This window comes from Parus major, chromosome 7 (genome assembly GCF_001522545.3).
Source record: "Parus major isolate Abel chromosome 7, Parus_major1.1, whole genome shotgun sequence".
NCBI lineage: Eukaryota > Metazoa > Chordata > Aves > Passeriformes > Paridae > Parus > Parus major.
This window is the reverse complement of record NC_031776.1, coordinates 20,893,863-20,910,260: the sequence shown is the minus strand read 5'-3', so window position 1 is coordinate 20,910,260 and position 16,398 is coordinate 20,893,863. Positions and strand designations below refer to the sequence as shown.

General features: G+C 35.0%; 1 protein-coding gene across 9 annotated transcripts in view; it reads left to right on the top strand.

Moving 5' to 3' along the window:
* SLC4A10 (solute carrier family 4 member 10) overlaps window positions 1-16,398 on the top strand; it is a 171,431-nt gene that overhangs the window by 117,506 nt on the left and 37,527 nt on the right. For 7 of the 9 annotated variants that reach the window (XR_004498203.1, XM_015634510.3, XM_015634509.2 and 4 more), the window contains 4 exons: window positions 9,435-9,526; window positions 13,885-14,042; window positions 15,252-15,339; window positions 15,828-15,974. Coding sequence is in view for 8 of the 9 variants with exons in the window: in XM_015634510.3 (XP_015489996.1) it covers window positions 9,435-9,526; window positions 13,885-14,042; window positions 15,252-15,339; window positions 15,828-15,974 (485 nt within the window). In the remaining variant the exon portion in view is untranslated. The remainder of the gene's footprint in view (window positions 1-9,434; window positions 9,527-13,884; window positions 14,043-15,251; window positions 15,340-15,827; window positions 15,975-16,398) is intronic. The other 2 variants (XM_015634508.2, XM_015634514.2) reach the window with 1 other exon arrangement.

Here is a 16,398-nt window from a genome sequence, read left to right as displayed (position 1 = left end):
CTGTCTCTCTGTTACAGAGCCCTACTGAGCTTCCCTATCACCTTGGGAAGTGGGGAGTGAGGAAACAGCCGTAGCACAGGAAGGTCAGGATTGCAGGAGGAATTTGTGTGCTCTGAGGCATAGGACAGAAGGGCAAAGAGTAGTTGTGTGGTTGATCTGGAAAGATGAGGCTGTTGATATAAAGGTTAACTTGATTTCAAGGAAGAAACTTCTGTTTCAATCATTGCCATATAAACTTTTAAGAGATCTAAATCTAGTTGCTTCCCTGGGAAGATTCTCAGACCTAAAAGGCAACATATAATTTCATCTGATGAGGATATTAAATAGAAACCTTAATTGTGTCAAAGTATCATTCTAGGAGTAAGGAAAAAATAATATTTACTAAGATGTGTGTGATTATGCATATGGATGCACAAGAGTAAATGTAAGTAGGATGATGGTCCCTCCTTTTTAAGGCAACTTTCTTGTTGTTTTATACAGCTTTTGCTGATGACTTTAAACAAATATTCAGGAAACACTAGAGAAAGTTAATGATATAATGATCCTGTACTTAATTTCCACAGGATGTAAGATGGCAGCTTGCATTCCATTAAGCTTTTTGCATTAGGTCTTATGTAATAAACAGACATTAGTTGCCTTAAGAAGAAACTTTAGGGCAAGCTGTGAAATTACCATGAGCTCAATTTTGTTAACTTTCTGTGTCTGTTAGTGGAACTGATGCAGTAATTCACTCCAGAAACATCTTGCTTTTGCCCAAGTTCCTTTTGGCAAACTTCCTAGCTCTTCCTAAATTCCCCCCAAAAATAAACTCTCATCAGGATAGCATCTAAGTCCATATGAAACACACTAATTTTATATACTCAGTGATTAAGTGATTCTCTTAAGTAGAGAGACATATTCTTACAGTTTTTCATTTGTCTGTCCCTGTTTTGCAAGATGAAAAAATGCTGAATGCATTGTTCATGTTCTTGTGTAGAAATGTCTCAGAATACTCTGACCTCTGTTAAAAAAATCTTAGTCACTTTTACTGTGTTAATTTAAGTTAAATGTACCAATAAAAAAAAAAATACCCCATAAATTATATATGTATGTAAAAAAGTAGAATAACATAGAGATTTTAGTGATACTTATGAAAGTATATTGGATTTCTATCTAAATTACAGTGAAAAGTTCTAAGCATGAGCTTTTTGGACAGAGATTTTTTTAATCAATTTGAAGCATTGCTCCTCTACTTTCATCATTTAAGTGCTAATGCACGTTTGGCAGTCTCCTGGTTTGGCACCACCAAAATCAATGGTGATTAAACAAGGAGCATTTGTTTATTATCCATTGCCCTTACATTTAAAAAATCTGAATCTTACTTTACTTACTGAATCTTACTTTACTGAATCTTACTTACTTTGCCTGAATTGCATTTATATTAGTATTAGCTTTAGAAAAGGAAAATCTAGTCTAAATTTTTTTGTTTTAAAAGGAACTAGAATTTTTTCCCTTTTCAAGACAACTACAAATAAGCAGTTCAGGGGTCTGAGTGGCAACTATTGCCTGAGTAGTCCAGGATTTAAAAAGTGAGAGAGAATTCTGGAGAGCTGCCTAGTTTCAGGTACACTGGCTGCACCTCTTCTGGCATACTCTTAGTTATTTCCTCACCCTGTGTAGCTTGCAAGTGTACGTGGTGTGTAAATTATTCAGGAATCTGCACTGAAATGCTCAGCTGTCAGGAACTCTGCTGTTCTTAGAAGCTTGACCAGGGGTAGCAGTGAGGTTCCTGATCATTTTCTCTGCCAGTGCCTCCCAAAGGCTGGAGTTCAGCTACAGTGTTATGCTCACTCAGCTCTAAGTTTCTTTTTCAGATTGCCATGGAGTGTCTGTACAAACTACTCATAGTAATATAAAAATGAGTTGTTAAAATATAAGTTTGAATCACGTAAAAGAAAAAGTTGAATATGTGTAAGAGAAAGAAATATTAAGGTATATAAACAACTTATCTTATTGTCCAAGACTGCGCTGTAAGACACATCTTGGTTCCCAAGGACAAACTGGTAAAATTCATTCAAGGCCTTATTTTAATCTGCTTATTCCCATTTGTCTTCAAACACTGTGTAGAATGTATGAAGGAAGAACATTTCTAATATTGCCGTCAGTAGCAGTGTTTTTCTCTCCTTTTAATTAAAAGAAGGAATCAAAATATTGTTGCTTTTACTTTCTGGATGATAAGCTTAATTCCTAGAAGACTGGGGGAGGGAAACAAATCATCTCGGGTACTGCTGGTGAATTTACAGCCCAGTTCACCCCTGTCAGACAGGAGTGTTCATAAAAAGCACATGACAAGAGCTTCAGAAGGGCCACTTGTTTGTTCCTGCTGAAATGAGACAGGGGAACTTGGACAGTTTTTCTGCACAAAAGGAAGTTCTCTCTTTGGTTAAATTTGGGGTTAGTGTTAGACAGTTGAGCTGGAAACAATCCTTAGCAGTCTGTTGATTGTAAAAAAGGGTGATTTAGAGCCCTAAGACCCTGATCTGTGGGTTATGTGGTACAGCTGAGGATTCAAACTCCCTTCTTTGTCCAAGTTCTTGACAATAGTAGCTTATCAATGTGTCAATTTTCAGATGTTCAGGAGCAAAGTTTGAAAATGAATACATTAATTAATTCAATATATGGCAGCACCATTGACAGGCCATTGTGATATCTTTGCTGGAAGATAGTTGTACATATGTTCTCCCTCCATTTTTCTTTGTTTATGAGTCTGTCAGACCATCTAATTAATTTGCTTTGTATTTAGTAGTATTATCTTTTGTTTACAATGGCTTTTCTTCACATCCTCTGCAGGGCTAAGATGTCAGGGTGCTATGGATTTACCATGCATTTTTAATGCTGCCATGCTGTGTTTAACTTTCACTTTTCATTAGGCATCAAAACTGTGAGAATTAAAAGCCTGCTTTTGATGTTCCAATAAAAAACGACAGTCAAATTTGGCATAAGAGCAGGAAAAAATGTGGTTTTTTTATAGGCTAATTTGACACCAAATACCTAAAATAAAGGGTGGAAAGTGATTTTAGCATAAATACTGTAAAAGACAGGTAAAAATATGAATTTTTTTCATTGGTAAATCATCTTTAGAAAGCTTGCTCTATAAAGCAATTTAACCTATTTTTATTGAGATGAGTAGGTTTCACACTGTGATACCTCAGAGCTGTGTTTGTAAATTCCTATGGCATGATCTAAAAAGCCAAGGACAACTGCAAATATATGACACCTCTCTACTTTAGAGGAATGCTGAAGTGATTTCATAAGCCTCTCCCATTTTATAAAAGGGGTTCTGAAATTCAGAGTTTTAAGCATGTGTGGCATGAAAAAATAACTGATTCTGTGAAAATATAGTTAGGAAAAGAAGTTTTCAGCATATAAACATTTAAGGGTTTTGACTGGCTAGTTCACTTTTAGTCTAGGGGGTGTGTATATTTTATATATATATATATATATATATATATATATTTATATATGTATGTATGAGTATAAAATGAAATCTAACTGGCCTTATACTGGTTAAAGTCCAAGAGGAAGGAATTCAGGAGAGGAGTATGGCAAACTAAGTTACTTGTATTATCATGCATCTTGCTGAAGTGTTCTTTACCCACTATAACATGATCTTATCCCTGTTTTTTGTTCCGTACTTATGCCATTTTTAAGAGCTTCTTCTCCCTTGAATTCAGAGCAGGCACATTATTAGTGTAAAATTGGGTTACACCACACATCATGTCTAATTCTGAGAAATTCTGAAACTGCAAGCAGAGGTTTACTGGGATTCTGCAGAGCTTGAAAAAAGCAATGACAAATTAAACTTGGGATCTTCGGAGTTATTAGCATGAGCTACTGAAACTGTTCATTTTGCCATGTTCTTTTTTAAACCTTTTCCTAGTTACTTCAGTTGGTATGATGGGCTGGTTTGAGCTTCATTGTTTGTGGCAATATTCTCTTCAACGAGAAGAGATATTGGAGCCTATGCTTGTCGTAATTAATGATAGCATCTGTTAGTATCCTGGAAAGTCAAAATTCTCAGTTCTGTTATGGTGTTAGTTACCTTCTTCAGTTTCCCAGTCTTTTCTAAAGATCAGTTCAAAGATTTATGCCATAACTTGGAGCAAGCTTACAGCTTGTGAAGCTTTCATGTCAATACTATCACGTGGAGAAAGGTGGGCATGACCTGGAGCACCATGTAAAGGGTGGGGAGGCTTAGGGAGGAACCCTAAGTACATGACCATGCACTTTCATTTTGGGAGTAAATCACAACCGATGCTATTGATGTACTCACAACTTTTCTGAAGTACTGGATCTGGATTAGGGGAATTGCTTCAGCTTACATTGAAGACAAGGTAAACTCAGAGTATAGTTAATTCTGCCTTAAAGTCGCTAATGCTCTATTTTTTGTTCTAGATTCTTCTCAAATGTATGTATTTTAATCCGGTTGTATTTTCCACAAGTTTTTATACTTCTAAAATATAACTTGTTCTTATGAACATTTTCATCTGATATTTATTCTTTCTTTCTCCACATTTCCTTGTACCCATGATAAAATGTGTAATCTGTATGTATAAAACTGTATCATTCATCTTTGTATTTCTTTATTTTGCTCTGTCTTTGTTGTGTCTGTCTCTAACAGGCTCATCTCATCTCTGTATCTTCTTCATCTCCTATCCTTTGGGTTCTGTAAACTCCCTGAAGGTTCAGAGGTAGTATAAATACCTATTCTTGCTTGGGCTTCAGATCATTTCAAATGTACACCCATGTCTTCATCTCAGTTTCTTGTCAGCATGCAACTTCTTGCTATAGTGATTTGAAAAAATACCTCAGGCCTTTGTCCGCAGCTGTGGCACACTGAAGAAAAGTTTGTGTGGAATTTGTTATTTTAAGTTCATTTTCTTACATCTATTTGTAAAACTGCAAATCACAGCATTTTAGTTTATACTGCATGACTTCATGTGAATTATGCTTGAGATATTCAGGCCTAGCATTAGAAGAGCAGCTAAAGCGACTTCCTCATCCTCATAAATTGCATATCACTAGTGAACACCAATCTCCTTGTACTTATGGAGGTACAATGAAAGTGACATGATTCCCCACTGATTAAAAATGTTGATCATCAAGAGGCCTAAAGGCATGCACACACACACACAATCCAGCCTGCAGAAATGCTGTCACTGCTTTGTTATATTAGAATTTTATCATATAGTGAAGAAAGCTTACTGTTTTTCAATCTTTGAGTTTTATCTGGACGGTGTTGTGCATTCAGACTTGGAAAATTGATGACTAGTTGCAGTGAAAAGTCTGAAGATTGAAGAAGTTTGAAAATCAGGATTTTTTTTTTTTTTCTGAATGGGCAGAAATATGTATGGTTTGGAAAAATAAGCAACTTCTTTTCTGGTTTAGTTTCCTTTGATATGCTGGTTTTGTCCAGTTTGTTTCCATTAACTGTGATTTGTGTCTGACTATATTGTTCTGCGTTTTTGTCATTGATGTTCTAGAGACATCTTGGATTTTGAATAATAACCGCAATACCCATAGTTAAATGTCTGAAGTTCTACATTTTAGGGAGGAAAAATATGTTACAAGTGGCATTAATTTACTGGGATTATTTTTTTTTTTATATTTGCCAGGACTAACTGTCTCAAAAATAAAAATACCAAAATACCTGCAAACTTCTATTACTGTAGCTTTTTTTTTTTTTTTTTTTTTTTTTAAGTGGCTTGACTTTGCATGAAAGTGTTTTTTCTGTGTATTCTTGCTGTAGTCAAAGCTCTGGAAATTTCACATTCTCTGAAAAAGACACTTATTTTTTATATACACAAATTTTTTAAAACATAATTTAAAATTGTGCTAGTATTGGCTTTTTACTACATAGAAAAGCTGTTACAGCAATTATAGCATGGTTTTATCTGTTATGTATTAAGTTCCTTTGTATGTACCCTGGATATTTCAATTATACCACATAGTGTATTTGATACTTAAAACTGTCTGAATGGCTCAGATGAATTCTCAAAGAATGCAACTCTTAATGTGCTTTATGTAGGTGGCCTGCAGGATAAATCGAGGCTTCACCTTTACAATGACTCAAAGTATTACATTATGCTCTTGAAGAGTAAAGTTCTGTGTTTACCCCATACAACGTGTAAATAACCATTTTGCTTGGAGTGCTGAAATAGAACTGGTGAGGAGAGGGCAGGAAAGGGTGGAATGATGAGGCTGTTGCTGCTTTTATTACTTCTTGTAGGGACTTGATGGTTTATGCCTTCACCATTCTTAGCAGCCTAAACCCCATATTTTCAGTTTGAACAAAAGAAGTAATAAACTATGAGAAATGTTTAAAATCTGGCTAGAGTTTGGGATTACTTTGGTGGGCTTTTTTGTGAAAAGTGGTTACCTGTTGTCTACCTTGTATCTTTGATTGTTACTCAATACAGTAAAAAAACCCAAACTTGTTGTTCCATGATCCAGAAAGCTGTCTGAAGTTGTAGAGCTATTTAAACATGTCTTTCTGCCTCAAGGTAAAACTTGTGTTCTTTCAGATTACTCCAGCATATGGGTAAATCAAAGTTTGAGGTCTTCTGTTGGCACAGAAAAAGAACATATGCTATTCTTAAAAACTTCACATACTTACTGGTAGTGGCTTTTTTCCCTTGTATGTATATCTTTATATATTTTTCTCCAAAAAGAAAAGTGGACATAATGTTTAAAAGTCCTCTGGACTGGTATGCTGATTGCTTTTGGTACTTTCAATTTTGATGTTAAAACTTCAGTATTTAAATAGGTGGTCCATGCTCTGACTCCTTTGTTGGTCAATATTTTTTCCTCTGGCAGATGTATCTGCTCTCATTTTCTTGAGTTTTCGGGTCCAGAAAAAAAAAGTGTAAATGCCTAATTAGCAGCAGAAAGATAATGAACTACTATTTCTGTTACTTTCGTTTTTATCTCATTTCTTTAAAATGTAATATGTATATTAGTATAAGTAATTATTACAACTATTTCCCTTTTCATACATCCTAAGGTATAGAGGAGTGTGTAAAACAAAAAAAAATGAAGAGTCAGCAGGTTTTATATTACAAGATTTTAGGTTTTTCGGGAGTAAGTCAAGAGAGAAACTTCCCCTGAGCACCTTATGCATTTTCTGTTTGAATAAGTGGAAGGGTTTTATTGGTCACATTAATAAAATCTCCAAAATAGGACAGAAATAAAATTTATATAATTTTTTATATTAATGATTTTTAATAGCTATAATTACAGGATGATTCCTATAAAAATAATTCAAGGACTGCTAAATAAACAATCCAGAAAAAAAATTACAATGTGAACTAGTGCAGTGGGATGCATATTGTAAAGATGATAGTGTAACAATGATGGGACTCTGTTTTTCTTTCAGTTCTAATTAAAACAGAAAAATTGAATGACTGCTTCTAAATACATTGCATATGTAATAATTCTGGCTTCTGTTTTGTGAAAGTTTTCTCATGTGACATTTAGGAATGAATAGCCTCTTTTTATATGAATTCCTTCAATTTACAGTCATATGTGGATTTCTAAAATCACTTTTGTCATATGTAAATTCTCATCCTGACTTTATTTTTATTCTACCTGCTTAGATTAACATGCTTGTCATGTCTGTTTGCCATTCTCTGTTTGTTTCACTATAGAGCTGAACAAAAGCCCTGATTTCTATTCTTATTTTGATCTGTCCTTGTCCTGAATCAGAGAAAAATGGAAATATTTGCAGTTTAAAGATAGATACATTTAATAGTAAGATTTCTAGTAATATATTTTTAAACATTCTGTTGCTGTACTACCTAATCAAAGTGCAGTATCTCTGTCTGTGCTGCCAGGATGCACACATGAGTCTAAAACCTGTTTCATGTCATGGGAGATTTGTCTAGTAGAAAATGACATGTTGATTTTCACGAAAACCAGCATTTTCCTTGAGCAAGTGTTTCAATGGGGAATTAATGGCCAGGGATCCTGTATTGCTCAGCTGTGACAGAAACTGGATACTTCAGCATTTTGGCAGTGGCTGAGGTGCTCTTGAAGTCTCTGTTCCTGTTCAGGCTGGATCCTGCAAAGCGTTCATGTCCTGGCTGTGGCTGAGGACGTGCCTGGGCTGCAGGTGTGAGTCCCGGCAGTGTGAGGGGCCACGCTGTGGCTTTTGGAATTGCCCACACAATGTGCCTAGCTTAGGACTTTCTGACTGTCTTCATCTTCAAATATCATGAACATATGGTCTTTGTTACTGTGCAAGTTTAGGTTGATTTTCACCAGAACCAATGTTTTCACATCATCATTTCTCAGTCATATGAGAGACTTTATTCGCTATGGAAACAAATATATGCTGGGCACGAGATGCTGACTCTGGGCCAGTTGGACTCTGTAGTTATTCCTGGGTATGTGTTAGGGCAGTAAGAGATAGTTGGCTCATGTATTTGGTAATTTCCCTTGTACTTTATTCTGGTGTTCAGAGCTGTGTGTGGTTTCTGACATGCCAGAGAGGAGAAACAGCGAAGGAAGCAGGGCATGGCCTGTGCCCCTGTGGGGTTTGTGTGCTGCCCTATTGCCAGCCCCACAGCCGGGCTGTGCACGGTGGGCTCTGGCCATGTGCAAGGGCAATGTTGGCATTAAGTAAAAATATGCTTTGTATGACACAGACTTGTTACTTGACTGTTTTTTCTTTTTGAGCTTTTGTTGGCAAAATTTTGCTGGTCAAAAGAGTTGCTCTTTGTTTCCACAAGTCTGAGGTGTATTTAAACATTGCTCATCTTGAGATATTTTTAAAACTTCTTTAAAATATTTTACTAAATCTTCAATGGACTTTTTTGAAAATGTGTTTGTTGAAACATTTGTTTTATACCTGTCTATAACCACATTTTTCAATACTGAGCTTATAAATCAGTTAATTTCCAATATATTTATTTTTATACCAGTCCATTTTTATGTTATTTTTTGTAGCTTTTATAATCAGGACATCCTTATACACATGAATAACTTTGTAAAAATTTGTAATCCTATTTAAATCAATGTGGATTACTTTTGTAGGCAGATATTGCTCAAAATTTTCAGCTCCTCTAATTATTTAAAAAAGCTGTGTGAAGGCAGGACTTTCCCCAAATATATATCTTTAGAATTGTATACTTTAATTGGTATAGAAATTTTGTCTTCTCGTGTTCAGCAGTATCTTTTATATTTTCTAAATTGCCTTCTCACGTTCCTAACTGCACATAATGAATATTCTGTCTTTTGAGAATGTGCTATTCTAAATAAGTTTCTAATTAAAATGCCATGTTTAGGTTCATCATATATCTATGATATGAAATGTGCAGAGCTCTAATAATTGTGTCATTAGATGTTGCTTTATTTGTAGAACTTTTAGTATTCTGTAATAATGATACTTTTTTTAGCAGGTCAGGTTGTTTCCCCACAGGCTACTCCAGCCTGTATTGAAAACAAAAATGATGTGAGCAGAGAAAACAGCACTGTTGACTTTAGCAAGGTAAGTGTCCCCTGATGGTGAAGAGAACTTCCTGACTACCAAACAGATATTTAAAATTCAATAAAATGAATCCATGTGAGTCAGGAAAAGCTGTAAAGTGTAGATCTTACTTTAGCATGGAAGTTTTGTGTGCACTGCAGTACAGTTTCTGTATGATAAAACAGAATCTTATATTTTCTTTCTAAATTATATGTGACAGGAAATCACAGTTTAGAAACACAGATAAATTTAATATCATAGGTATATATTTGTAGGGGAAATTTTACAAATTAACAGAAAATTGCATAAGTACAAAAGTAATTCAGAATTCCTATAATTCACCTCAAATTTTTACTTTCTGTAGAAGTGATGCATGAATGCAAACTATGCTTTTTATAACCTGAACTCGTGGATTCCAGATGTCTCAAACAGAATGTGTTTCTGTAAACCTATAACTTAATTCTTCTGGCAAGCCAAGATATTTCAGTACACTTTACAAAAGATGTTAACTGTTCAGTAGTGGAGATTGCAATGACAGTTCAATGTTAGATAGCAAAGAAAAGCAAACAGCTTCTCAGCTTTAATGTGAAGGAGAATCCTAATTTGTGTAAGAAGTCTGTGTGTACCTAAGACAGTCACAATGGATACAGATGACAGGCCTGACAGGGATAGATGACTTCAGCTGACACATTAATGCAGCAAAGGTTGAGAAGTGAAGAAAGGTGATTTAAACCAAAATACTGAAGAACAGCACTTTGAGTCTGTTGAATTTTAATGTTAGTGCAGCTGAGCTAAAAGTAGAGTTATGTGATTGCTCCATCTGGTGCCAGACTTATTTCCTAGCAGCAGTAGCTATTTGCATCATTTGAATTTTTGACTGAACATTCCAGACTATGAATCGTATATGGCTGAAATAAGAGGGGAAACAGATCTTTCTGTCAATGACAATGAGAAAAAAGGAGGCTGTCTGGGAATGTATTATGAACCACATTTCTATAGAGGCCATGAGAACATCTATAAACAGTGGCAGGTTGTTAAAAATTTAATGTTAATCCTTTAAATATATTTCAAACTAAAATGATATTACTTTAAAGAGTCAAGTGCAATATTGGTCTCATGATATTTATATTAAAGTCTTAAGTAAAACGAATTGGTTTTGCAAGTGTTCTAATATCAAGATATAAAATTTGTAAAGGATATAAAATATAAATAAAATTGTCTATTCAAAATAAAGCTATGCAGAAGTGAAGGGAATGGCATAAGTTTCAGTAGTGCCTTTCGTGAGCATTTTTCCAGTTGCTTTGAGTGTTGTAGGATCCAAATCCCAGTCAGTTGTCTAACTGCAATTCTGTTTGTATTAAACAAGAATGGGAGTGGCATCATTTGATCCTTCACTCATTATTTTTGTAGTGCTGCAGCTTTGCTGATCAAAAGAGCTCTTCCCATTTAAACTAGCTGGAAGAAATCAACATTTCATCTTTTTCTAACCTCAACAGTGATGGATACCAATAAGCATGTCAGGAATATGAAAGGAACAACTTTTGTTAGGAGGAATGAAATAACAGTAAAGGATTGTAATCTAATACCTTCCTTTTTGGCCAACTTTAAATAGATCCATTTATCCTTTTGAAGATGCATAAGTGCAGTTTCCCCTTGAAATGTGCTATTGCAATAACTCCCAACGGTTATAATTGGAATTATATGCACAGATTGAGAGGAAAGTAGAGCAGTACACTAATTTTCTCTTGTGTATTGTGATTTCTTGCTCTAATTTTGTTCCAGATATTAATTTCATTTATCTTCTACAAAAAAAGCACCTTTGACTACCTCACATATTCTCTCCTTGCTAATCTTCTCCCTTGGGCTCCATCTAGTATTCCAAATTTGGAGTTGATTCAAAAAGCTGACTTAATCTGGATACAGCATTGAGACTGTGTTGATTGTATTGGTATCTATCCATGAAAAATGTGAGACAGGCACTGAAAGCTGTCTTGAGTGTTACCTCAGTGGCATGGAGAGAGATGGTTTGTGCTGTTTGTAAATGTGTCACTCCTCTTCCTCTGCTGCCACCACCAGGACTTTGTGTTCTCAGGGTGATGTGGAGGTGATTTGTCACAGCACCAGTTTACCCTCCTGTCTCAGTAGAAATGGGAGTGATGGCTTAAGAACTTCATCTGGCTCATTTCTACTTTTTACACCAAAGACTGGAGGGAACATTAATTGTCCTGAAAAACAAAATGTATAAAGAGACTGTAGACCCACATCCCCTGTCTCATACCGACAGAGTTTGGCATTTCAAATACCATGTGAAGCAAATTACTTGTTTTGGGTGCTGATTGACCTGCTTATAAATAAATTTGATTAATATGTTTTACTAAGAAGGTATGTTGGGTATCTTTTTTGTCTCCATGTCAGTTTGTGTTGGTTTCAGGGTAGATGTCCACCACTCTTCAGTCTTTGAGTTGCCCTGAAGAGACATGGCCTTTGCATTAGTTATTTAGTTTTATATTTAATTGGAGCTTGCCGGAACTATTTAGGGTCAGGTCAGGAACAGGGCTCAGGTTAGGGTGCAGATTAAGGTGCACATCAGGTCTCTCTAGCCAAAGACCTGGGATAAGAGATGTACTATGGATAAGTTAGATAAAACATTCAATATAGGTAGCTTCTGCCACTGCCATAAATGTGTTACTCCAGGACCACCTCCACTCTCATTACGCAGTGAAAGCAACACCTTTGGGATGTGGCTGTGTCTGCTCAGTTTGCTCCTGAGTTCCTCAGTTTGCCAGCTACTTCCCTTTTAATGGGGCTCTCTTCACTACCTAAACAATATTAGAATCTCAAGCTGATAAATAGTACAGGAACTATCTGATAATTCCTTCTGGTAGACAGAAGACAGAATCTTTATTTCAAATTTGAATCTTGGGATCTGTATGTTAGAGGACCTCAATGTCATAACTGTAGCATGTTGTATATGTGATGTTAATCATTAAACATTAAATGCATTAAAATATTAAATCCATCCATTAACAAGGTAAACTCAGCGCAGAATGCACATTTCTTACATGCCTGAAAGACTGCTTTCTTCCTCTCAATTGCAAATAACGTGCAACACCAAAATTAGGTGCAGAGTGAGCCTTAGTTATGTATTTAATACTGAAGAGTTATTTCATGATTTGAGTGGAGAACAGAATTTACCTCACTTTTTCAACTGAAGGTCTCCAACCTTCCAGGTTGATGTGGTTGTTGTTTAACTTTGTGAGGGGTTTAGTCATCTTTGTGGCTTAGGGAAGCATTAGATATCTCTTTGTGATCTCAGCAAACCAAGATTTCATTACACAGGCAACTGTGTTATATCTGAATTCTGATTTAGTGCCAGAGCCATTTGCAAGAAAACAATTTTCTAAATATTACCAAAAACTATGCAAACTAGTACTGACAGATGGCTGTAAGATAGACATTAAAATGGTCCACTTTAACAGTTTATATTGGATTTGGTTGCTGTTGTTGTGTTTAGATTAATAAAAGGAAAGCAAATGACAAAATTCATGCATTTTGAAATGTAGACAATACTGGTGCATAATTAAATCAGACATACATTATATACTTTATTATTTCATGTCAGTCTTTGTTACAGGGTAAAATCTAGAGTCATACATTCCTACACAAATACCTTGAGCTTATTACAGCAATGTCATGATGAAGCTGTGTCTCTGTTTTTCTATTATCCTACAAAAGTCAGCGTCACTGCCTAAAATTCCAAAGTTTTTCTTCTGCTTTGTTCTTTCAGTTTGCTCTTGAGACAGTCAATGCTCATGAGAGCTTATTTTCTGTTACTTTCAGCAGAAGTGCAACTGCCTTCTGTTAAATCTGAAAACAAAAATACATCTCAGAGTAGAAAAAGGAAAATTGTATGTAGTGGAATCCAATGCTCTTCTCAGTGAGATAATAACACAACAACTGTGAGCCACGAATTAATGATTTCCAGAATTGTTAATTATGGAAAAAAAAGGTGTCTTAACTTCTTCTACTGTTATGATTATTATCAAGTATGCATGCTGTTATGAGTATAGATAAAAAGCATTAGTAGGAAATCAATCCTATATTCTTAAAAATATTTTCAATTTGATTTGTTGTCTTTATAAATTAATTTTGTAGTGCTTTGTTTCCAACAAAAATCGGTCAAATAATTTATGTCTAATTTGGATTAGAGAAAATTTTTTATTAAAAAAATAATTATTCAACAGATAAGAACAGTAGAACTGCATAACTGAAATAGATAATGTTGTAGTGCAGATCGGAAAGTTTCTGTCAACAAAGCCAGGGGGCAAGAAATTCCCTTTGAGCGACTCGTAGGTTGTAATTTAATATACTTTTCCCAGGTTGATCTACACTTCATGAAAAAGATACCACCTGGAGCTGAAGCATCAAACATCTTAGTTGGTGAACTGGAGTTCCTGGACCGTGCTGTTGTGGCTTTTGTTAGGTTGTCTCCTGCAGTGCTGCTTACAGGACTGGCTGAAGTTCCAATTCCAACCAGGTACATTGGGCTGATTTTGCTTTGTGTTTTCCTGAGTACTTTGTGGAAACAGGGTGATGTGACCCTCTGCTTTGCCATTTACTGAGTGAGGAATTTGGTTTGCTCTTTAACAAAGACATCAGTCTTCCACTTATACTGTAAATGATGTGTGGGTGTATTCAGACACTTGCTGGTTGTGAGTACTTCAGAGATATAAAAATGTAGGTTATAACACACAGTTTATCCTATACAAACTGGTATTACTCCAGATGAAGCACTAAGGTGAAGTATTCAGCTTTGTAGAATATTCCATCTGGAACTGAAACTACTTGTGTGATACTGCATAATTATGGACAGAACTGAAAAAAATGAAGAAAGAATTGAGAAAAGGCAAAAAGCAAACTGTGTGATTTGGTTGACTAGGGATAGTGAGTGAATGGATACAGAACATGCTGTAAATATATTCTAAAATTTGTACTTCTTCAAAAATTTGCTTTGCATGGTAGGGAAGGTGAACCATAAATTTTTATTAGATTACTTTTTTCCAAGTTGAAACTTTTTCTGATGGAGTACTTTGGTTCTGAAAACAAATTATGAGGAATTAAAAGTCTAAAGTAGTCCTTGTATTCAAATAGAAGGTATTGGGATAGATCCATGGTTACATTGTGTATGTTAAAATATTGTCTTTTGCATTTTAGCGAAACTGAGAATTTTAGTTATTTAAGTTGAACAAATTCTCTGCCTTTTATAGAACTTTATGTGCCTTCAGCCTCAAGTAGAAACTGTCCAGAACCTTAATGGCAGTAAAAATAATTTAAAAATTATTTTAATTTGGGTTAATTTAACTTCTCCAATATTGCAATAATATATGTAACCATAGCCCTTCTGTTGAATTAACTGAATTAAATAAATTAATGTGTTCTGTACATAAATTACAATTGAATACATTTATTATGTAAGTTAAGGTTTGTTATGTAAGGAGGTTTTGGTAGTCTCAATCAAGACTGACTGCTAAGCTTATGATGTATTTTTGGAAGCTATTTTCACATTTTTTTTTCTAAGCAGAGCTTCATGTTTAAATGCATGTGTGAACAACTCGAAGGAGATTATATATAGTGTTTATCTGATAGATTCTTCTAGTCCACATTTTAGATAAATATTTCTGTAATATTTGTATGAATTTCAACCATCTATCCTTTGCAATTTCTCAAATTTACCTTTAATTTGCAGATTTTTGTTTATTCTTCTTGGACCGCTGGGTAAAGGACAACAATACCATGAGATTGGAAGATCAATTGCCACACTAATGACAGATGAGGTATTTTTATTCATGGTTCAGTTTTGTACTAACTGAAGAGGTTTAATAGGGAATCTCCAATCCTTCAGATGAAATGTGGCTAATCATTCTGGTGATGACAACGAGCGTTCTAGTTCATTTCACGATCCTGTGACAGCCCAGATTATGCTGCTGTAAGGGGATAACAAAATGAGAAACAATATTCACAAGCAAAGATATCTTCACCAATAAGGTTCCATTTTTCACAGTTGCTTTCCAGTGGATTTAATTTTGTTTAAGCTGCAAAATCTCTGGAATACTTAGCAACCATAAGAATGTTTTTCTGTAGCAGCTGGAATTTCTTCGAGAACTATATACCAGAAGTTATTTTCAGTTGAAGCTGAGATTGTTTGTTCAGTGGGAACTTTACAAAGTGTGCTCTATTTCAGAGAAGAAGGGCCATTATTTTAGAAAGGGTTTATTTTTCCATCTCTTTTTTCCTCCCACACATACTTCTCAATTTTTCACAGGTGTTCCATGATGTTGCTTACAAAGCAAAAGACCGCAATGACTTGGTGTCTGGAATTGATGAGTTTCTTGATCAGGTTACTGTTCTCCCTCCTGGAGAGTGGGACCCAACAATTCGAATAGAACCACCTAAAAATGTTCCCTCTCAGGTTTGTACAGTGTAAAATTCGAGCGCTTTTAAAAGTTGTGATGAATTTTTATTATGTAGATTTAAGTCTCATTAATTTAGCATTTAGCAGAGTTTTGCACGGTCTTTTTATTTTAGGTTAATTTTCTTTAGGAGAACCCTTGGGCTGCAAGCATACAGTGTAGTGATGACATTTGGTTTAGTTCAGTACTAGTTATCTCCTGAGTAAATGCAGGCAGTTGTATCTAGAGATAGTAAATTTAGGGGTAAGTAGTCTTAAGCATCCTTGATTATTCCAAATAGCCATGGTTTACTTTTGTTCTAAGCTTATTGCAAGAATTGATAAAAGCTTGTTACTCTTTAAAATGTTTTCTGATTCAAGATTTTTTTGTGATCAATTCTTTAAATTTCACAGAATCACAATTCTTTTTACTATTAACTGTCTA